The 23,856-nt window shown below is 39.1% G+C and overlaps 1 protein-coding gene across 1 annotated transcript in view; it reads left to right on the top strand.

Moving 5' to 3' along the window:
- The window catches only part of lrp1bb (low density lipoprotein receptor-related protein 1Bb), a gene marked incomplete at its 5' end in the record, with an annotated part of 226,997 nt that overhangs the window by 171,831 nt on the left and 31,310 nt on the right, over window positions 1-23,856 (top strand). Inside the window, 23 exons of the mRNA XM_079463519.1 lie at window positions 453-645; window positions 2,249-2,374; window positions 3,607-3,735; window positions 4,006-4,125; window positions 4,432-4,545; window positions 4,785-4,934; window positions 5,507-5,629; window positions 7,312-7,431; window positions 8,537-8,665; window positions 8,962-9,084; window positions 10,284-10,424; window positions 10,814-11,001; window positions 13,188-13,371; window positions 13,949-14,034; window positions 16,383-16,505; window positions 19,200-19,381; window positions 19,594-19,793; window positions 19,966-20,154; window positions 20,236-20,384; window positions 20,491-20,584; window positions 21,675-21,791; window positions 22,318-22,437; window positions 23,378-23,497. Coding sequence (XP_079319645.1) covers window positions 453-645; window positions 2,249-2,374; window positions 3,607-3,735; window positions 4,006-4,125; window positions 4,432-4,545; window positions 4,785-4,934; window positions 5,507-5,629; window positions 7,312-7,431; window positions 8,537-8,665; window positions 8,962-9,084; window positions 10,284-10,424; window positions 10,814-11,001; window positions 13,188-13,371; window positions 13,949-14,034; window positions 16,383-16,505; window positions 19,200-19,381; window positions 19,594-19,793; window positions 19,966-20,154; window positions 20,236-20,384; window positions 20,491-20,584; window positions 21,675-21,791; window positions 22,318-22,437; window positions 23,378-23,497 — 3,220 coding nt within the window. The remainder of the gene's footprint in view (window positions 1-452; window positions 646-2,248; window positions 2,375-3,606; window positions 3,736-4,005; window positions 4,126-4,431; window positions 4,546-4,784; window positions 4,935-5,506; window positions 5,630-7,311; window positions 7,432-8,536; window positions 8,666-8,961; window positions 9,085-10,283; window positions 10,425-10,813; window positions 11,002-13,187; window positions 13,372-13,948; window positions 14,035-16,382; window positions 16,506-19,199; window positions 19,382-19,593; window positions 19,794-19,965; window positions 20,155-20,235; window positions 20,385-20,490; window positions 20,585-21,674; window positions 21,792-22,317; window positions 22,438-23,377; window positions 23,498-23,856) is intronic.

The following is a 23,856-nucleotide window of genomic DNA, read 5'->3' as shown; positions in this document are numbered from 1 at the left end:
AAACGCTGCAATATTTCATTTTATCTGCGGATTGATGACATGTTTGTAAAACATTTTTTGATGTTATGTTTTTCTCATTTATGCAGATAGCAAGTGCTTGGATGACTTTTGCTGATATAGAAAACAGCTGCCTAGAGGCTATAGGGCCACTTAGTGACCTGACTTACCTCAAAGGGACAGTTTACCCAAAAATTAAAAGTATTTATGTCAGTGCAAATCTCTGGAAATATTCTGCAGAGCACCAAAAATATTAGAAGAATGTTGGTAACTGAACAACTTTGGACCCCATTGACTTCCATTGTATGGACATAAAACCACATGTCTCAAAATATCTCTCGTATTCCACAGAAGAAAAAAAGTCATACTTCCCCTTAAAGGGGAATATTGGCTGATATTGTTTTTCTGCCTTCTATGTTTACTTCATAAACTGATACCTGTTTGTTTGGTCGTAGGTTATTGTAAGATCAGGACCTGGCACTTATTTTGGACTTGCTATCCATGGAAACTACATTTTTTGGTCTGACTGGACCCGACGGGCTGTGCTACGTACCAACAAGTTCACCGGAGGAGATACTAAAGTTCTCCGAGCTGATATTCCTCACCAGCCAATGGGAATTATTGCAGTTGCCAAAGACACCAATAACTGTAAGTATTTTGGACTCCAAAACTTTCTGTATCTGTTTATCATACGTTCATTTCACAGCCGAGCTTTTACTGGCAGGGCTGCTTTTAGTTTTCTAAGGAATAGTAGGAAAGATTGCTTATAGTGATCTTATTTAGCAACCAACCAAACAAATCCAGAGAAATAATTTATTTAAAAAACATACAGGAGACGCAGGGGAGCTATGAACTGTCGCGAATATGAAAAGTGGGACGTTGGGAAATTGGTTTAAGAGGCTCCTGACTGTTTCTTCCACCCGCTGCGAGGGATTCTTGCCTTACATTTGTTTGATCATGCTGTATGAGTGCCGCAGACTGCCCTTAACAATTTTTACCAAAAGAACTTTATCAGTCTGCAACGCGAGATACGTTTCTTTCAAACACAGATTTGCAGTCGACTGCTGTTGTGTTCAACAAAGTGTGAACTTCTTAAGAACAACTGCACTTTTACCTTACCCTGTGCCAAGTTAACATACAACCTTTTCTTTTGTGGTTCATTACCATACGGTACGTCTGTTGAGTCATAACACTGTGAATTAGAGATGCTGAAGACTGTGTGTAGGTGTGGAGGATTTTTAGAACCCTGGAGGTACGAATGTCTGAATTCATACAATTTACAGACAGTCTGATTTGTTTTATATGTAAGGAAGCACCCACTTACTTTGTCTACAGTTCGTTTAACATTTGATTGGTTTTCCTCTTTAATGCACATATGTATAGTGGCAATGGTCAGGGCCCAAAAACGAATTGCCCATTGCACATGGAGTCCGAAATGTGCGTAAAAAATTTCCACACATTAAAAAGTAAATTCTACCTCACGTTGCGTCAAACACATTTACACACTGCCTCTGATAAGTTTGTCCATCATAAAGCAATTCAGACTGGGTTCGATTTGCGTTTTTTGCATCTGTAGCAAGCATTTTGAGAGGCGTTTCGACAATTCATAGACAACACACAAACAAGCGCCAAATACGAAAAACGCATACGAACATTTCGACTGTGTGTGTGGAAAGACCTTTACTCTCCCTCTTATCATTTCAAATCTGTATGACAACGGCAGTACTCTTTGACTTCTTCTGTACGGACACAAAAGCCGTTGTTTGGTTACCAACATTCTTTAAAATATCTTTTTTTGTGTTCTGCATAAGAAAGAAAGTCATACAGGTTTAAAGTAAATTATGAATAAATTATAAATAATTTTCATTTTGGGGTGAACTATCACTTTTTAAGTTGTCGTTGCTGTGACTTTCACAGCTCAACACAGGGAAGAAATAGTGCAGTTTTTACATTTTGAACAACTTTTTTGCTTAGGAATTGCACTTTGTAGGAGCTCCAGGAAATTCAATGAATAAGCTCCTAATGAGCCCACTGCAATGTCAGTATATTTCCGTGCATTTTATTAGTCAGCTCTTTTTAAGAAACCAATTCAGGCTTTGTTCCTAAGTTTATAAGAAAGCACACTTCAAAGACTTCGGTGTGACTCTTCCCTGAGTTCTTGTTGGCTTATTGTTTAACATAATGTTTTTAGCTTGTTTTTTATCTTAAACACGGCGTGTACCTGGTGTCCCCGTGTCCCTCTGTTTCACAGGTGAGCTATCTCCATGCAGGAATCTGAATGGTGGATGTGGTGACCTGTGTCTCCTTACTCCAGATGGCACAGTCAATTGCAGCTGCCGAGGAGAGCGGATACTGCTCGATGACAACAGATGTGTGTGTAAGTAGGGCTGTGCTTCCTCAGGCTGTCAGGATCTCTCTCTATCCCAGAATGCACTTGAAAGTCATGAAATTATGAGAGGTTTACTTCAGTTTGTCCAGCATTTAGTTTACATGTTTAATGAGGTATTCCTGTATTTCAACTGGTAGAGCATTACGCTAGCAGCACAAAGGCTATGGGTTAGATCCCAGGATACGCACGGCACTCATACAGATATTTACAGATAAATATCATTGGAGGATGAATCAAGCAAATAAATATGTATAAACTTGCATTAAAAAGAGAAGCAGAGAGATATCTAGAATATCTTAGACTTGGACCGTTAAACAACTACCTTGTAACCACCCAGAACACCCTAGCAACAGTACTTGACAAAATGAAACAAAATGTTTACCTAAACATATATTAATAGTAAGTCTCTTTTTTCTGCGGCTGTATAACATATACGTAATTAAACATATATTTTTATATATTTATACACAGTAAATGGATCTCCTGAATCATATCTGCAGACACACTCTAAAACCATTCATTGTCTTCCTGAGGCACCTCAGGTTCCTGATCTTGCAGATCAGCATCTCCCATGCTGTCTTGTGCAGATTTTGGAAATTGAAAGGAGTTTTTTCATCCCATGACATAACAACTAAACAACTACCTTGTAACCACCCAGAACACCCTAGCAACACTCATGGAAACCACTCACAACTCCCTAGCATAGTACTGTTGCCGTAATTCCTTTGCCATGTAAAAAAATGATGTAAATGTATTATTGAATTGTTCAGCTCTTATGCTCACATACATTGGAGTAAATTGATAAAAAAGAAAAAGAACAGAAACCCGTCTAAATGTATCAATTGCGTTAGATCTGTGAAATACACAGTTAAATTCTTGAGAGTGTGAGCTTTCATTTAATATATACTTTAGTTTGTGTGATGTGACATTGAATATTTTTCAAACCATTTTCAAATGGGTTTTGAGAAGACAAATTAAGACCTTGTTATGTTTTTTCATGTAACAAATGAAAATTTGATGTAATTATTAAGAAAGTTTTGAGTTTATAAGCATTCAAAAACACCACATATAGTTTTGTGCTCCACGACAAATAAATTTGACTGTGCAATATTGGATCCGGAGTTTCAAATGTTCTTTAAATGATCTGTTGCAGACGAAAAAAACATAATTTGATCAGGTAAATTGTAGATGAACAACATTTCTTTTGTTCGCTTTGTCAGCCAAAACGTCCTCCTGCAACATCTACACCGAGTTCGAGTGTGGAAATGGGGAATGTATAGACTACCAGCTAACCTGTGATGGAATCGCCCACTGCAAAGACAAGTCAGATGAGAAAATGCAATATTGTGGTAAGTGGGCGATCACAAGCCTTTTCTGTGTGTACTCTCCTCACCCACTGTGAAAGCAGTAAGCACACCGAATTGGTTTAAGTTGGCAGTTCCATTCCCATGAGCCTCAGACTAATAAAAATGAGCCAGTTCTCCTCACTGCTTTCAAATGGAAGCGCAAATGGGAATAAGCCCAGAGCAACAGCAAGAGTAAATAAGAGAGAAGATATGAAGCTCTTTCCTCACCCCGATGTGAAAGATTTGCTTTGTTTTTGCTTTCCGTATCGCTAGACAACAGGAGCTGCAGAAAGGGTCATCGTCCCTGCTACAACCGCCGCTGTGTGGCTAACAGTCGCTTTTGTGACGGAATGGATGATTGTGGCGACAACTCGGACGAGGCCTTTTGTAACAGTGGGTGTTCAACATTTGATGCTACTATCATTGCATGTACTTTTCACTTATTTATTTGTTGCTGTCTGAAAAAGAAAATAGACAGCAAAGGTTAGCTTCGGACCATGTTAGACCATCTCTAAATGACACTCATTTTTCAAACCGTGAAAGCATTTCGCAAGTCATTTTCCTTGGAGCAATTTGGAAGAACCTGTTGTCGGCAGTGAATTGCAGTGCATATCAAACAAATATCAGCACACAGTATTTCATTCGTTTAAATTGATCTCTAGGTGTTTTAGTCTCCCAAATGAAGTGTCTCTGTTCCAGATGTCACGTGCGCTGCGTCTGAGTCATCCTGTCAAGATGGAACATGCATACCAATGTCCTCCTGGTGCAACCAGGTCATCGACTGCGCCGATGCCTCTGATGAGAAGAACTGCAGTAAGACAGTGTTGTCTGTGTTTTAAAGCAGCACACACTCTCTTTCTCCCATCATTACTAGTATACATTTTCAAAACTAATTCAAATCAATGGGTTCCACCGTTGTTCGGATCCACATTTTTGGGTAAACTAACACTAAAACATGAGCTTGCCAAACAAGCTAGTTAAAGTAGTTTTCCCAACACTGCTGTTGCATCATCTCATGGCACCTCATGAAAGAATTCTGCCTCTTTTCCCAGATCACACGGATTGCGCACACTTTTACCGAATGGGCGTAGCAGAAAAGGCCTTCATCAGCTGTAACACGACTTCTCTCTGCGTTCACCCGTCTTGGCTCTGCGACGGTGCCAATGACTGCGGAGATTACGCCGACGAGACGAACTGCCAGGGTAACGCTCATTGTGACTCTCAGCTTGTGTTAGCCTTGCAGCTCGAGGAAGCCAGCTTCCATTAAAATCGAATTAATTTTGTCGAAACACTATTTATAAAGTGTGTAATGAAGCGGAGTCAAGCCCCTGTCTATATTTCTCCGTGCCTGAAGAGTCTCTAAAGACACAGAAGGCGGATGAATAATTATTTGTGATTGTCAGACTTGTGAAGGGCAGACACTGAAATGCTCGTAGACCGCAGCCTTTCAAAACCCTTGATGAAAAGGTGGCTTGAAAATGAGCTTTGGTAGGTTCTGCCTAATTATTAATTACCGTGTCAGTTGTTTCAAACAAAAATAATATGTGGAATTGATCCGAGTAGACTTGTTTGAATGGAGATGTACTTTTAATGAAGCTAAAGCACGTTTACGCTCTTATAGCTCCATAGAGCATTGCATGACGTAAAGATTTCATCTGCCTGGGAGTGCGTTATTAGGGAGGGAATAATGAATCTGAATTCTCACAACGCTAAGCAAATCTTAGACTTATTTATGCTCTCCATAATCAAACGCGTTTGTTCCCCACTGTCGCAGTCTCCCACAGGCAGAAATGTGCAGAAGGCCACTTCGCTTGCCCCAGCGGGAACTGCATCTCCAGTGTGTGGCTGTGTGACGGGCAGAAGGATTGTGAAGACGGTGCAGATGAGTTCCAGTGCGGTAAGCATGGATGGTATTAGCCTCCCATTGCTTTTACTCCGCTTGATTTCTCATGCGGAGCGAGAGATTACAGCCAGCCTCTTGAGACGGGCGTCGAATGCAGAAACCAATTCGGCCGCTAATACAGAGGTCAAGAGGAGCATTTTCAGGTGATACAAAAACGATATTGACTCGCAAGTGTGCCCTTGGAGGCGTATGCATATGTAAATAATTGGATTCTTGAAATCATATAAGGCTCACAAAAAGGCTGTATAGAATTTTCGGGTTGGATAGACCAATGGGTGGACAGACAGAAGGATAGACTGATTCAGACCACATTATGGTCTTTTTATCTTCACCTATGGGTGAACATACATATACAGTTGCGGGAAAAATTAAAGAGACCAATAAAAGGCTGCTTCATTTAAGCAGCGGTTGTATTTTGGCCATTCCAGGCCAGCGTCTGTTGAATTTCAACAAAATGAAACCTCAGGAGTGACAAAGTCATCCAACAGCAATGTGAAACACTGACAACATGACAAGACACATAAAAATTGAAATTTTTACTTATACAAATATTACTAATGTATTGCTTTAAAGAGAGTATAAACGTTTTTCTTTGCAGTATTTGAGGTCTGAAAAGATAAAGATAATATTTTCTGTTATTTCGACCTGTTTCTCCATGTTTCATTAATGCAAATAGAAAAACATTTATTGGAAATTTGGGAGAAATATAATGAGTAGTTGACAGAATGAAACAAAATGTTTACCTAAACACATATTAATAGTAAGTCTCTTTTTTCTGCGGCTGTATAACATATATGTAATAAACACAATTTATTTTTTTATATATTTATACACAGTTGATCTCCTGAATCATATCTGCAGACACAATCTAAAACCAGTCATTGTCTTCCTGAGGCACCTCAGGTTCCTGATCTTGCACATCATCATCTCCGCTGCTGTCTTGTGCAGATTTTGGAAATTGAAAGGAGTTTTTTCATCCCATGACATAACAAGTTTGCTCGCCATCAGCACTTTGAAGGAAGATAGGGTGTCTGAAGATACAGTGAGAGAGCATCAGGCATTCAATGAGAATCGTGGGAATTTGAGACCAATCTGTCCTGCTGTGACCCTTAATTTCGTTCTCCATGGTCTAACCCCAGGAGTGGACCGCTCTGACTCTCTTGGCAGACGTGGTCTGTCTAGAATAGAATTGAGAGGGAAAAAACACAGCTTCGATGTACACCATGTGTCATCTCTCTTTTCATCTTCTTTCTCATATGACATTTGCACATGCAAAGGCATAATATAGTATAGAATAACATTTACATATTGAGATATAACTGAGATATGCACATGCATGAAAAATGAAAAGGTACATGTGGAAATGTACTATACCAGCATCATTAAAGACTCTTTGAAGTGGCTTGACCTTGGCGGTTTTCTTTCCTATTGACTTTTTTTATGTTTTAACAGGTAGTAAGCTAATAATCTTTAGTTTAGCATGTTTTTTTTTTAGTTTGTCAGTTTTGTCAATGCTAATTGTGTGTTTTGCGAGCAAGAGAAACACTAGTGATGTAAGTGTAATTTAGAAAGAAAGCAACAATCTCTAAAAGCATTCGGCTTTAGATGAGCTGTAAATGGTGCTTGCCCTTTACTAAGGGCTGTTATTTATGGCTCTCAATTTGCTTTGTTGATAGACTCCTCCTGTCTTTGGAACCAGTTTGCTTGTTCAAAGAACAAGTGCATTGCAAAACAGTGGCTCTGTGATGGTGAAGATGACTGTGGAGATGGTGTGGATGAAAGCCTGGATCTCTGTGGTATGTATATCAACACCGTTTCCATTTCACAAAACTGGGGGCGTAGAGTGTGGGGGGGGACATTATCAACTTGGCTCATGAATATTAATTTGGTGGGGTGATGTTCGACCTGTATGTTGGTAAGTGCGTTCTAGCATAAATGACTTACAGCAGAGCTCATGTTTTAATAGTCTGTTAAGCAATACTTGTTTTTACAATAAGTTACTCTAAAGTGATTGAGACAGTACTTTTTAAAAAGGCTGGGAATTAATAAAAATGCATTCTGTCGTAAAGTGTTTTAAGTTTAAAGGTCCAGTGTATAATTTATTCTGAGGATCTATTGACAAAAATATTATATAATATACATTAGAGGCCTTACATAATGAAGCGTTATGTTTTTATTACCTTAGAATGAGCCATTTCTATCTACATACACCGCGGGTCGCCTTGGGTGGAATTCACCACGTTGTTTCTACGGTAGCCCTTAACGGACAAACTGCGTTTTCTCCTTCGGCAAAGAAGTATAAGAATAACGACATCTAAGTCTTGTGTCAGCCACCGTAGTGCCTCGCGAGGGGGAGTGGAGGGAGCCATTGGTTGTAATTCGCAACCTCACATCTAGATGCCGCAAAAATTCGTACACCGGACCAATATTTCTTTGCACCATGTCCAAATCTCACAAACTCGATGTTATAGGAACCCTCTACATTTTCATGGTTGTTATACCTTTAAAAAATTTTGTCATGTCACAATGGCAGCATTTTTAAAGATTTGAGTTTACAGACTAAATTAGATATAAGTATTATAAACGAACCAGTTATAATAGTGCAATTATGTTGTGATATATTAGTTAAGGTTTGTGGTAAATATTTGTTTAATTGGATTGTAATGAAACGTCGGCGTGATATTAATGATATTGCCCTGTGCATAATAACAGCAAATGCAATTAAATAAAAAATATTTCCAGAAGTTGATCCAAGCAACAGCGGAATGCTCTGCTGTATGCATTTCTGCTTTACTGTGTACTCTCTTCACGTCCAACTAAGCAATGAGTTAGTGTCTATCATTTATAATTACTAGTCCTGAGGAACAATTAATGGTGCATTACTAACATCATTTTGTCCAGGCTCGGTGACCTGCGCTCCAGGGCTATTCAGTTGTCCAGGGTCGTACGCCTGTGTTCCCAAACGCTGGTTATGTGACGGGGAAAGAGACTGCCCTGATGGCAGCGATGAGCTCGCGGCGGCCGGCTGTGGTAAATATTCCCATTGATCTGTTTAAAATGTCTTCTGCATGTCAATGTGCTATCGATGAACGTTCTCTTCAAGTGTTGCTCTAGGAGACTTTTTGGGCATTCATTATAATGGGCTATTTGATACGTGCTTAGGCCAGGATTTACGAGAAAGAATGAGAGAGCCCCTTCGTTTGTAATGTTTTTTTGATGTGTTTGTAACCACAGAGATGGGTTCGACTGATATGTGTGCTTCCCCAAGGTAAATAGATTCTTACGAGTAATAAATTAAGCTCAAGGTCTTTATGTTTACCCCCCAGCTCCAAATAATACCTGCGACGAGAATTCATTCAGGTGTCTAAACAAAGGCTGCATTCCTAAGCGCTTCGTCTGTGACCATGACAACGACTGTGGAGATGGTTCAGATGAATCGGTCGAATGTGGTAAGCATCTTTGTTTTAGATATTTTATGAATTCCCAAACAGTGAAATACTGTATAGTTTGTTGTATATGTGTATATATTGTTTTCAAAGACCAAACTGTCGCACAACAACTAAGTCGTCACACAAAGTCACATTTTTATTTGTTACTTTAATTACTCGATTTTCCTATAAATCTCATGTCATTTTCATAAGTTAAAATGTTGATTTCAGTTTGAGAACCCAGCCCAGGATGAAACTGCAACATTGGCTTTTAGGTCCGTTTTGAAACGATTGCAAATAGCTAAAATTCTCATCAAACCGGTTTGAAAAACGAAACTTGCTGTTCTTTTTGGCGACACTAGTAACTTATACCGTGTCTGCACCGGACACGGCACCAGGATGTGACGCGACAAAAGACAATAGAACGCATTATAATTTTACATTTTGTCCACACTGGATACGGGGTTGTTGCCTCTGTGTTATATTATTGATATATGAAAACGTACTATATGGCACCAAAATTCAACAGCGAAATAGTAAAAATGTGATGTTTTTATTGGAAATATTGAAAGATTTCTCCGTCAATTAAAATTCCTGTCAGCCTTAGGCTTTATTGAGCTCTTTAGTTATTGGTAAGAAAAGAAATTCACCAGGAAATCTAGTGATTATATTGATGAATGTGTATGTTATGTAAATGCACAGCAATACTGCATATATTTGTGGTATTCGTATTTGTTTCTAGCTTTTTCCCCTTGCAAAGAACCAATACAAATTTGACATTTAATGTAAACACAAGTATAAAAACTAATTTTTGCAAAATCCTTTGCAGGCCGCTCTTGTCCATGCAATGAAAATGGATGATATTTTGATAATACTTTGAGTGCAGAACAAAACCTATATACTGAAAAATCCCATTTGCCCTGCCTCTCTAACGCCTCTTATGCTTCAGTACCTTTCATCTTGCGGTACCTTTTTAGCACTTTTTGACCTTTTTGGAGCTTAACAGGCTAAATTGTCATTTTTTGATACTATAATATAACATACAGAATGACTAGCCTGAACAGTTCAGCTAAGTCTATGGAGGAAACAGAAATCCTGCAGGTAAGTACTAAGCGATAATGTCTTGACTTATTTATGGCTGAACTAACCCCTTCAGGGTCTCAGTGGATGTCGGGCAGGATAGTCTGCTGTTATGCTTACATTGCCCCCTTTTCATGCAGTGTACCGCTCGTGTGGGCCGGATGAGTTCCGCTGCGCTGATGGCCGATGCCTGCTCAGCGCCCAGTGGGAGTGCGACGGTTACCCAGACTGCCCTGACCGCTCGGATGAGCTGCCTCTCAACCTCAAATGCCTCGCTGCCGGTAATGACCCTGTAAAGCTCTACCTGAAATATGTTTGACTTTATGGATGTGGGCCTTTACTGAACATCTGAGAATACAAGTGGCCAAGGAACATCACGGATAAAAGCAGTGGGCTGAAGTGGATAACTTTGACCTGCGGGGTTTTTTTTTTTTAACCTGAGCGCACCGAGAATTTATGAAAAAGCTTTGCACTTACCGCCGGTGACAGAAAGCTTGAAATAACACTTGGCTTGAATTCTGCTTTTATGCCTTTTAGCTTTGAGGAGTCCAATCAAATTCATGTTTTTCCAAAAGCATTTTTACATTTTCAATTTGAGGAAAAGTCTTTGTTGTTTTTCTTTGCATTTCATCTTTAATTTGTTTTGTTCTTCTCTTCGTTTTTCTTCTAGAGAGCTTATGCAACAGTTCATTTTTCATGTGCTCAAATGGCCGCTGTATATCAGAGAAGGCTTTATGTGACCTGAAAGATGATTGTGGAGATCGCTCGGATGAGAAAAACTGTAACGTCAATGAATGTCTGAACCGCCGTGTCAGTGGCTGTACACAGGACTGTCAAGATTTACCGGTGGGATACAAGGTTAGTCAACAAAATGCTTAATGTAATGTTTCAACATGATGTCGGAAATATACAGCGGGGCTTTTAAATCTCTAGATCTCAAATCTGGGCTTCCAAATTCAATTTAAAACTGGTAACGTTTATTCAAAGAAACTCATAAAGTGAATAAGAATGAAAAATTATGCAGGTCACGAATAATAGGAGCAAATCTGTAACGTTGTGAAAAGTATAGGTCAGATTCTCTAACACACACAATTTTAGCTTTTATGTCATGCTGAGCGTATATATTCATAGACCTGTGAAGAAAATAAATTGTACATTTCTATCAGAGATATGCCAAAGTTTGGGAGTTGTTTGAATGTTTCTCATAAATCTGCCCTTCGTGATGTCCTTTCGTTATTTATCATGCTTTGTTTACAGACAAATGCAAAATCAATTCAGTAGCTGTGATTCGCTTCAATTCAAATGTGTGCTTCTTGTGTCTCTCAAGACCAAAATCTGCATCAGAAGTGACTTTCCAATAAATTGCCATGAGAAGCAAGCTGTTTACATTATATGATCGAAAAACATTCACAGGATTATATGTCTTCCATATAACATTTGTTTTTATATGAAAATTACGTATTTTACACTGCTAATCTCGCAGTGGCCAGGTGTTAAGGCTTGTTTATTTCCTTATCTGAAATTCCAGATGTGGAAACTTTTTACATCTGTGTCGCTTCTTTCATGTGACTCCAGCTTTTAACTTGAATGTAACTGTGATGAATTGATTTGCAGTGTTTATTTCACCGACAGTCAGAACCAAAGAACAAAGTGAAAAGTTAGGGGAACAATTTGTCCCAGTTATGTTTCATTGGTGCTCAATTGGTAAGCTTGTGCCTCCGAGAGGTGTCTAGAGGCAATGCCTGATGGGGAAAATCATTTAAAATTCCTGCTTGTAAAAGACGTTTCTGCCTTTCTGGTGTTATGTCCACGTGACCTGCGATGATCAGAGATGTTTGGATGCAGAGGGTTGCAGATTTTTAACCAGTATCTCCCCCTCAAAATCAATGAAAATGCCACTCGAGGTCATCTAGCAAGCATCACATGTACGTGGAAGGCAGGAGGCAGATACTGCAGGTTATGATTATTTGACCTTGTTTACCGTGGTATTAAAGAAGGGATCATCGGGAGGTCTTTAAGGTTACAGACGGGGCAAAGTGCAGGACCGATTCTGGATGTAATACAAATACAAGTTAGCAAGTGAGAACCTCAATGCAAAAGTTAGGTATAAGTTTTTGGGTCCATTAGAACTTTAAACAGAAAATGTTGTTCTAAACCATCTCCATCGTGTTTATATGATGAAATCGAAAGACAGCAGATGCTGTTAACCACTTAAAAGTGACAAATTAATGAAAAAGTGTTTTTTTGTGTGTACAATTATTTTCTTATTGTAAGTCATTATGTTTGCTTAATGAAAATTCTGTCATCATTTGCTCAACCTCTTGTCATTTCAAACCTGTATGACTGTCTTTCTTCTGCATAACACAACAAGTTGTTTTGAAAAAACGTCGGTAACCGAACAGCAGCAGCACCCATCCACTTCTATTGTATGGACACAAAACCAATGCAAGTGAATGGGTGCTGGTTAACAACATTCTACTAAATATCTTCTAGAAAGTCATACAGGTTTGAAATGACATGAGGGTGAGTAAATGATTAAACAATTTTCTTTTTGGATGAACTGTAATTTCAACAGCTTCCAAATGGGACGATGATTCTTTAATACTTTTTGGTAACACTAAGGTGCAATTTGTTAACAAATAGTTAATGAATTAGCTAAAATGATCGATTCTTCCACAGCATTTTTTAATAGTAATTCATGTTAATTTCAGCATTTAATAAAACATTTTTTCAACCAAACGTTGAGTCTGTTAACATTAGTTAATGCACCATGAACTAACATGAATATTTGTTTCGACATTAACAAAGATTATTAAATGCTGAAAATGTTCATTGTTAGCTAATATTAGCTAATGCATTTACTACCGTCAAAAATTAGCACCTTATTGTAAAGTGTCACCGACTTTAATATCACAAATAATGACACAAAAAATTCCACTAAGAGAATTTCGCAATGTGGTCTGAGCGGAAAGGTTTCTGTTCATTCATAGCAATATATCTTTTTTTAATGAAAAAAACCTCTCATTTCTCACCTATGTGTCTAGTGTAAGTGCTGGCCAGGATTTCACCTGAAGAATGATGGCAAAACGTGTGTCGACATTGATGAATGCTCCACCACTTTACCCTGCAGTCAAAACTGCATCAACACTTATGGTTCATATAAATGTCTGTGTGTGGACAGCTATGAAGCGCCCAGAAAAGACCCCAACAGCTGCAAGTCTCTTTCAGGTAATGCTTCAGAGCAACAGCCTACTATTTACCCCAGGCAGAGGACACCTTAGGCCATACTGGATAGTATAGAGTACGTTACATTGTAAAGCTTTTTTAGATGTTGACTTCTAAAAGGATCACAGTCGTGTCGACACCTCTGTGATTTGCCACGGGATGGCTTCCTCCCACCATGGGTGTTACAGCTTGACTAGCTTTTTCATTGTTAGCGTTGTTAACTTGTCGAGTGGCAAACTCAAAATGACATCACATGTCAACTTTATGTTTTTGTTGATGTATAGATGGTTTCAGCAGAAACAAGTGTAATATACAATAAATGTATATTAAAACCAAACACAGACACAGAAGTTATCTTTGGATGAAGCATGTGCGTCTGATGAGTTTTTTGTAAATGAAATCTACACATGCATATTTCTGTCCAATAAAATGCTTTTCGAAATATTATTAAATAGTATAAATGTACATTTTAATGATTTAGCAGACGCTTTTATCCAAAGCTGAAAATTACAGCTGACGGAAAAACGAGAAAAGGGACTCATCAAAGCAAAAGTCATAACCAATTTTATTTGTCCTTCAGCTGAAGAGCCATTTCTAATACTAGCTGATCTTCACGAAATCAGAAAATTAAGTATCGATGGATCTAACTACACACTTCTGAAACAGGTAAATCTCTTTCTGCTGGTTTTCTAATAACAATGTCTCATTTGTTTTTATTATCATATCACATTTTATTGAAATGTTGTACATGCAGTGTGTCTAGCTGGCCAAGATTGCTGAACTTCCACATAAAATTGTTACTAGACTTCAGAGACCAGATCATTAGATCGAGTGCAAGCAAGCTGCTAAATTTGTAAAAACCTAATAGAGGACCAATTAAGAGCTGTGGTGACATTGCTGTGATAACACCCCTGTCTGTTGACTCCAAAGCCCTTAAAACGAATTGAAGTCATTAGGTATCTCTCGGCCTGGTGGATTCTTTCACATGAAAACGCAAGGTCTTTTTATTGCAATTCATTGTCCTTATTTGACATGTGTTTTTTCCAAATATTTTATTTATAATATTATTATATTTCAGATAGTATATTATCATATATTTATAAATATTGTATTTGTAATAAATACTGCAATTTTTATTTTTAATAATTGTTTGCTTAAGCGGTGTGTATTTTAGCTCTCATAGCTCCCTCATGCAGTACATTATAAGTTCCAATATACATATTTGTTAATTTTTATCAAACTTTTTGTTAAAATTTGATCAAACTTTTTGTTAAAATTTGATCAAACATTTTGTTAAAATTTGATCAAATATTCTGTCAAATAAGTGCACAAAACTGTGTCTTAAGTTACTGTTACCCAGTATTATTTTTACATTCTATCATTATATTTTTACAGCATACTTGAACTGGCCGTTAACAATCCCATATTTGTCAACAAAATCTACCAAACAATTTAATAAACATTCACATAATTTGCTATATTTTGCTTTCAGATGTGAAGACAGTTTTCTCCTTTGCCTATACTTTAATCTTATGTTCCGCAGCAAGAGCCACACCTATGACGCTACGGTGTGAATAGCTCTATGAGATCTTTTTTTTTACTTCTTATTAGTCTGCAGTGGCATGTTGAGTTTCCCTGTGCTGTTATCCACAGCTGGTGTCATTAGAGGCCTAGTCATTACCATCTAAATGATGATTCTTAGCGAAATGTGTGTTTCCTCAATTCTGCGCTCGTTACATTATTCATGGCTATTGAAACTGTCATCCAGGGAAACGTGTATAGGGCCCTTGGAAAACTCCCTTAGAAAGTGAAGGAAGGAAAGCTTTTGCACTTAAATATGAGTGGACCCTACGGCCCCTTCCTGATGCCCACAGGTCTTTGTTGACCTCGGCGTAGTGCAAAGCTATAATCTTGTGTACTGTGCGTAATGCTGGCTAGCTGTTTTTGAATCCACGTGAAGTACCCATAATTTAAGCATTGCGAGTACTTTCAGTCAGAAGCAGAGATTATGGGCTAATGTACAGTAAGATGGTCATTATCGTGCTTTATTTTGCCCGTCTGACCCTGCAGGGGTTTGCTTTGAGATAATGACAGGCCGTCTGTACATTATCCCAAGTATATTAGTATACTGTATATTATTGCTAGACCAATTGTTTATGTTGTAATGAACATTTTTGTTTGTTTTACAATTGTATACTGCACTACTATTGTATACCACATGTTAAACATTTTACAAAAATACTGGCCGATCAGATCGCAGCATTCTAAAGTCTTGCAATGCGACCAGTATAAATCTACCTTCTGTTTTCTCCTCTGTCAAAAAAAACCCCTGTTAACTTGTCTTGGTCTTGGCCCTAAGATAAGGTTGGAGATTTTGGCTTCAAAACAAGGCTAAAGGTCTTTAAGTGTCTTGCTGAAGGCAAGTCCTCAAGAGCGCTGATGATCTGATGGGGGCATCAGGATTGTTTTCATCCATCATTGTGCTTGTCGCTGCATCTCAGCGCCTGTATTAAAGTGGGCAAGAGTGGGTTTTGGGTGAAGGGGGGGTAGCGCGTGGTAGGTTGATTGACAGTCGGCTGACGTGAACATGACAGTAACGAATGTAGTCTCAGAATTCGCTCTGAAGGCTGTTTGAACTCCTTCCCTGGATTCTGAAGCCAACCACGGGCATCCACCCGCACATTCCATCTCGTTCCAAAATCAATACGGTTAAAAGACATCAAAGGAAATGGATTCTCTGTACGTTTCATATCTGAAGTTCATCTGTGCCAGATGCTGTCAGGAGATAAGCGTATGTAAAGTGGGTAATTAAGCCCTCCAGCTAATTGAATAGACCAACAAGACGTAACATCTCATTCTTTTTTGTTCCTGCGTAGTTTATCTTTGATCACTGTCTTCTTTCTTTACACAACTTATACATCACCATGATTGCTCTGAAAGACACTTGCGCGTCCATATCGCATTGAGAAGTCTGCGACTTTATTTGCTTCTGTGTTGTTTCCTTTCTCCTCCAGGGTCTCAACAACATCATCAGTTTAGATTTCGACTACAAGAAGGAGTTTATCTACTGGATTGACTCCAGCAGACCCAGCGGCCGGAGGATAAACAGAATTCGCCTGAACGGAAGTGACCTTAAGGTGCGGCAAGTTTCTCATTTGTTACAATCAATCAAGCTATTGACACAAATAACAGCGGTAAAGTGGCCGTAACTCAGACAGTTTCTCCATATCTCATGTTAATCTTGAGTATTTGCATACAATTATTGTACCCTTCGAATATCCTTAGTGTCTTTTGTTTGGTCACATTTATAAAAGACAGATACATATGTACGATTATTTCCGAAAACATGACGTGTGCGGTGGGGAGGGCGGAACTAAAGCATGTGCGCACCCATTGACAACAGAACACAAACCTATGACTCGGTTTCACTTATCGCGTGCGGTTAATGTCTGGCATATTTAAGCGCTGGGACTGCTCTATCTATGAGTTTTAAAGGATCTCCAAATCCAGTTGGTCTATATAACATCCATATGTCAAGTTCACTGAAATGCCATGAACAAACAATCACACCTCAACCTTTCTCACTATTGCAAGAGTAATGAGCTGCAGCTGCAGGCCGACAGCGCAGCCAATCTTTATGGTAAGCGGGTCTTCCTATTGCTTGTCGGTTGACACGTGGGCAGGCTATTTCTTTCGCCTTTCCGTGGGGGTGTAGAATTGCCCAATAAGGGAATAAGAAAAGTTATGTAAAGTTTTTTCATTTTCAAAAAACCCTTTCCGTAACTTATCTAAACCTTGGGGGAGTGTATCGTGCACAGAAATACTGCGAAATACGTCCAACTCGTTTATTCACAAGTTGACCATGTCAAGCATGAGAAGACAGCAATTTAAACATTGTAAAGAAGTCAGAATGCATGAAACACTGTTGCACATCCCCTTTAATATCTGCGAGGTGTGATATGTGAATGTTAGACGACTGTTATATCTATACAGCCATAGATTTAAATACTCATTTTAGCATCGTTTGAGGGATTCATTAAGGTCACATGGTTAAGGCTCAGACACACATCTCTGCGGTGTACCTGCTGAGCAACACTTTTCCCCATCTCATTAGCTTCATTGCAGGGGCCAAGAGCATCATTTGGCTTCATTACACAGTGTTGCCCCCTCCTGATTTATCACCCCTGTTCAGCACTAGCTAAAGCCATTTGAAATTCATTAGCATTTTTGGATGTAATCTTTAGAACATTGGAAATAGAGACAATGCCGACTGGTGCAATATGTTTAGTTTGGGTACGAGACCTTTACCCATCATTAGCCGGAGATGTAATGATACTATCACCGTGTTGCACAGAACAACAGCTTAATTGATTGGTTGATGTGGTGATTTTATTAATAAATGACTTAATGTGATGACACAGCAGTGTTTTTTCTGTTAACGTGCTAGAAAGAAATACAAACTTGTATCCATTCTGATCCATTCTGATCTAACCAACAAATCTTTTGTTCGTTGGTTAAAATTTAATTTACAATTATTGCTGTATGTTGACGGTCCAGTAGCTTGCATACAGAATTGTATCATTGTAGATTGTACGAACTCTTGGTTTGATCATTTTGGATTGGGTAAAAAGTTATCTAACTACGCACGTCTTTGCACACTGAAGGTAAAGCCTTTAAATTAATTTACATAATCCATTTTTACCGATTTCAAATGCATTATTTTACCTAGATCATAAACACCCAGTAAGTTACAAGACACCAGCAGCTATTCTCCATGGTTGGAAGTGGTGAACAATGCACCATCGGTAATATTGTAATTTAACGATTCATTTTCAACTTTCAGACTTACTGTATGCTAGAGCAGGTCACTGTGCCTTAGGCAATGCCTTTGGTTTGGTTAAATGAGGGACGTTTGTCTAAAAATAGATAATAAACCAAAAGTATATTTTTCGTAAAGTTGGTATGCTGAACCTGTCAATTCCTGAGGAACTGTTTGGGGAAGCGTACACTATGTGAATACCAACATTCAAGTCAGCAGCAATCATTTCAAACTCATGACATACACAAGTCCTTGAATAATGTTGAAATATTTTAGCAACCATTCGCATGTAAAATGCGACTCCACTCAGAGGATCTGATATGATTTTAATGCCTCACATGCGTTTAATGGTGCTATATTCAAATGTTGACATTTTAAATGAGTTGGCCATTTCCACACAAGGCAATCCTTCAAATCAGTGCCAGAGGACATCACTGGAAAACCAGAAGCTCGTTCTTTCCCACTCGGAATATTAATGCTTCCTCTCATCTGGATTCACTGTTTTGATTGGGAAAATGTTCCCCAATCATTGACATTTCAGAGGATATTTCGAGCTCAGCTCAGCTGAAATTACTGCTGAAGGGACGATCTTGTCAACTGCCACGGCTACACATCCCCTGTCAGATGATGATAGAGAAGATCTCAAAGCGTATCATGTCTTGTAAAGACAGCTTGTAAAAGTCTTTTGCTGCTAATTTGGTTTTCTTTAAGTTTGCTACAGTATGCATTCTGCAAAGTTTGCATCAGGCAGAACAGAGACAGAATTACTTATTTAAAACAGTTTTCTGCAGAAATCTTTGCTTTGGCATTCCTACTAAAAACAAAAACTTAAAGGGATCATCAAATGAATTTTTTGTCAGCTATAGACCATCTTCAACCAACTAAATACATTTTTCGGGTGTTCCTGTTCATGTCACATAGTGATTTTCTATACACCAGCTCTCTCATAATCCTGCTCATTGTAATGCCATTGTGATTGACAGATATCACTAACTCTCGTTTCTTTTAACAGGTTGTTCACCGAACAGCTGTACCCAGTGTGCTGGCTGTGGACTGGATTGGGAAGAACTTGTACTGGTGCGATGTGGAAAAAAAGACTCTGGAGGTGTCAAAATCCAACGGTTTATACCCCACCGTTTTAGTGAGCTCTGGTCTGAAGAACCCTACAGATCTGGCACTGGATGCTCAAACCGGGTACGTTTCCACCAGATGCTTTCTTTCACATTTGCTCAATATCCTTTGTACTCTCAACCCTCGGTCCAGGGAGACTTGACTTTGTCAAGTAAAAGAATGAATAGATTCACCAGATCAATGGGAATGTCTAGTTTCCACTTAAAACATATGTGACAAGGACATCTCGTGTTATGTGAAGTTCCTAAATTAGGTTTTTATTCTCTTTCTCCCAGGTATGTGTTCTGGATCGACTGCTGTGAAAATCCTCACATTGGACGAGTTGGCATGGATGGTCAAGGCCACACTGTTATTGTGAACAAGGAGATCTACAGCCCCTCGGCTTTAACTATTGACTACACAAACAAGAGAATCTACTGGGCAGATGAAAATCACATCTTTTTTGCCAACATGGACGGGTCACAGAGGCGTCGGGGTATGACATGAGACGTACTTTTATTCCTTTCGTCTTTTAAAGTGTGAACAGAAATAAACATAAAGGATCTTCAAAGTTCTTTTTAAAACCTGAAGGCTTCAGAATAACGACTTTGATTTGTGTAGAAAGCACAACTTTAATGATATTGCTGCTATGATGCTCTCTACCTCAGTTCCTCATGATCACATCCAGGGCGTGATGGGGCTCACGCTGTTTGAGGACTTCATTTACTGGACTGACGGAAAGTCCAAATCTCTCCGCCGGGCTCATAAGACCACAGGTGCTAATGCGTTCGAGCTGCTAAATTCATGGCAGGCCATCAAGTCCATCATAGTGTACCACCCTCTGCGCCAGCCTGAAGGTACAAACTCTTTTGACTAAATAATGTATTCGTTTTATATGCACCCAACATGAACAATTCATTTCAACCCCCTTTTCACAGTCCCCAAGCATCAGTGTCAGGTGGCCAATGGCGGCTGTAGCCATTTGTGCTTACTGTCTCCTGGCGGAGGTCATAAATGTGCCTGCCCAACAAACTTTTACCTGGCGTCAGATAACAAGACCTGCCTGTCCAACTGCACAGCAAGCCAGGTCTGTTAACCCAAATGATGATTGCATGCTTTTAGTAGAAACAGAAAGGTAGTTTGTGTTGCACACAATTGATTGACCTTTGTCGACATGGTGAACGGTTGTGCAGTTCCGCTGCGGAACAGATGAGTGCATCCCATTCTGGTGGAAATGCGATACGGTGGACGACTGCGGCGATGGGTCCGATGAGCCTGCAGACTGTCGTAAGTGCTTTGGTTTTAATGGTGCCCAATGAGCCTGCAGTTTCATATTAAGTTTATCGTCATGTTAAGTTTTTGCGGGGAAATATTGCAAAATTATGATCTTTGTATTTTACATCCTTTTGATGAGGTATAACATTTTTCTCTATTTGTGTGTTTTATTTAGAATGTAATACAAATCTATTTTATTTTGTCTAATCTTTGTTTAATCTCTGACATAAATTTACAACTTACTTTTACGTACATGTTTCTTGTGAAATCCTGTGATTTCGTTTGATTTAAATTTCATTTTTTGTTTACCATAAAAAGTTACAAAGTGCAGCTATAAAAGACAAGCCTGATTTACTTTATTTTTTAAAATAAGACTGTCTGTAACTATTGATACACTTTTAATAATTAACAGAAAGAAGAACAATATTTCTTCAAACGTAAATAGACGAATATAAAAGTGTATAATAATGAAAGGTATTATTTACTTTTAAATACTTTACACAATACTTTAATACTAACATTTTGCATGCATGTACTCCTGTGAGCGCAAAAAGATCACAAAACAATTTTAAAGACAGAAGCCTTTAGGAAACAAAATTACTTGTTTAAAAAGCACATTCAATTTGTATATTTTTCAAATCGTTACTTTACAACGGCAGTTAAATCATTGCAGATGTGTCTTTAATATTCTCCATATCAGCCCGGCAACGGTGTCATACAGTATATGAAAATAAACAAGTTTACAGCCAAAGACTAGACTGACCTGTGAGTTATAAAGAACTAACCTTTGTTCTCTTATTTTTATTTCCCACCGTGCTTGTTTTTACATCTCTTTGTGGCTTGGTGATTCACACGAGCGGCTCGCCCGGAACAAACCGAAAATGACAGGCTGCCGATAGCTGTTGTTAATAGGTGGAACCTCTGTTGTTTAATAAAGGGCAGGGGGCATTAAATATCGCACAAGTGCTTTTAGAGAAATAATGGAACGTGGGTTGACTCGCCCATTTCGGGAGACCTCACGCAACTCTTGTTTAAAAACGCACACCTATGCACAAATTGCTTTGAATCCTCAGGAGTTCACTGTTAATCATTGTTTTTGCAGCGGAATTCAAATGCCAGCCTGGGCGTTTTCAGTGCGGCACTGGCCTCTGCGCTTTGCCTCCCTTCATTTGTGACGGGGAAAATGACTGCGGGGACAACTCAGACGAAGCCAACTGCGGTGAGGGGAATAATACATAAGAGAGCTGATCTTAAATGCCATGTTCTTATCGACAGATCCGCTGCTTTATTTTCTCTGTGTGAGGCTGCGTGAGGCCTTGTAGATTTCGGCTCCTGTGAAGTATGCGGCATGCAGTCAAAACATTTTCATCGGCCGCAAATCTTTTTTAGCACAGCTGTCTCAGAATGTTCAATTATACGGACTCTTGCAGCTATCAAGCGATCGATATCCACTTTTAGAAAAGAGTACAGGGTGTTTTGTCATTTAACGATTGTAACGGGATGTTTTGGACCAACACAGATTTAAGATTCTAGATGTTTAGCACTTTTAATGTAAATAATATAGCTTCTGCGATCATCTTACCGATCTTTCCTTTTATGGGCTACATTACGACTGGGTCCTGGGAACGCGCATATTGATAAAATGCATAACTTGAATGCACTTTGAATAAACTCGTTGATTTTCTCTCACGAAAGATACAAACTGACTCATCGCTCTCCTTACAATCTTTTCCCGTCATTTGCAGATACATACATCTGTCTTTCGGGCCAATTCAAGTGCACCAGAAAGCAGAAGTGTATACCGTTGAATCTCCGCTGCAATGGGCAGGACGACTGCGGGGACGGTGAAGATGAGACGGACTGCCGTAAGAAACTCCTTGACACTTTCTGCGGCCTCCATTAAACACTGATAATGATAGATATTCATTTACATTACATTTACAGTAAGTACAACATAAAGCATAAGTGCAATAGATCTGATCTCATATAGCCCAGCATGGTATACACAGGATATTCTTTTAAACTAAAGGTTGATGTGACAGAACTGGCCAGATTTGGTGTTTCCCCTGTGAATTTGATGATCCAGACTGACAGATCTCAGTTGTGGCTTTTATCACAACATGGTAGATGGTTTGGGAGCTAAAAGATGGCCAGGTGCCTGTTAGGGGAAAGAGACCCTTGCCTAGGAAAGGTAGTAATACTTCAGTCAGCAAGAAATAAAGTCAGATGGTCTGGAAAGGAATGTGTTTTTTAAACTTACGGCATTGTGTATAAAATAACTCTATAAACATAAACTCCAGAGACATAAAAGTTGTTGGTGCGTAGTTGGAGAAACGTACACTTTTGCAAAATAGCTGCTATAAAAGTTTCTTCACAGCAATGCCACAGAAGAACCATTGTTGGTTCCTCAAATAGCCATTTACTCTGAGGTGCTTACAAGTTCCACATGTTTCTTTGTAAAGCAACGTTTCCCCCCAAAAGAACCTTTTGTTCAACAGAAAGGTTCTTAAGATTTTTCTTTATTTAACCCTTCGGTCAAAAATGTTTATTTTAGGGCATTGTGAAGCACATTTTTATAAGAAGGGCACGTTGCAAACAATTGAAAATTCTTCTTGACCCCGTACGACCTGTCATCATTTCACAGATAGTAATTGCAGAAGACTTGTATCAGGAAGTGATGCTACACGGTACATGTTATGCTTCTTGGTACATGTGCGTGACCTTCACGAACGCAAGGAATCTTGTGAAATCACTTTTGATGGCTTTGTAAATATCCTGCTATTTTCTCTAATCTGTATGTTCCAGCTGAAAGCACATGTTCTCCAGACCAGTTCCAGTGCAAGACCACCATGCATTGCATCTCCAAGCTCTGGGTATGCGATGAGGACCCTGACTGTGCTGACGGCTCCGACGAGGCCGATTGCGGTGAGCCGCAGTTATTTTTCACAAATCAGAGCTTCCATCAGCGACACGTACGGGCCCATCTGAAAGTCTTATTGGGGCTAATGTCAATTCTGTATGCTAGTAGAGTCTTCTCTCTCTCTCTCTCTCTTTCTGATGGAGTGCGGCCAACTTTAATCATGAACCACTCGGCTTTTATTAGCTGTGGCTTGTAACAATTCCCCTGGGCCTGTTTTGTTGCCTTGAATGCCTGATTTAGTTTGACAGTGGCACATCAGCGACGGCCTCACATATTGCGTTCTTCCCCGTGTATGTGTTTTCCAGACATTTAGAATGCTGATGGACCAACAAAACCATTTCTGAAGCTGTCCTGGACAGATTTC

This window comes from Barbatula barbatula (genome assembly GCF_947034865.1).
Source record: "Barbatula barbatula genome assembly, chromosome: 9".
Taxonomy (NCBI): Eukaryota; Metazoa; Chordata; class Actinopteri; order Cypriniformes; family Nemacheilidae; genus Barbatula; species Barbatula barbatula.
Note: the sequence above shows the minus strand (reverse complement) of the source record. Positions and strands in the feature narration are given on the sequence as shown.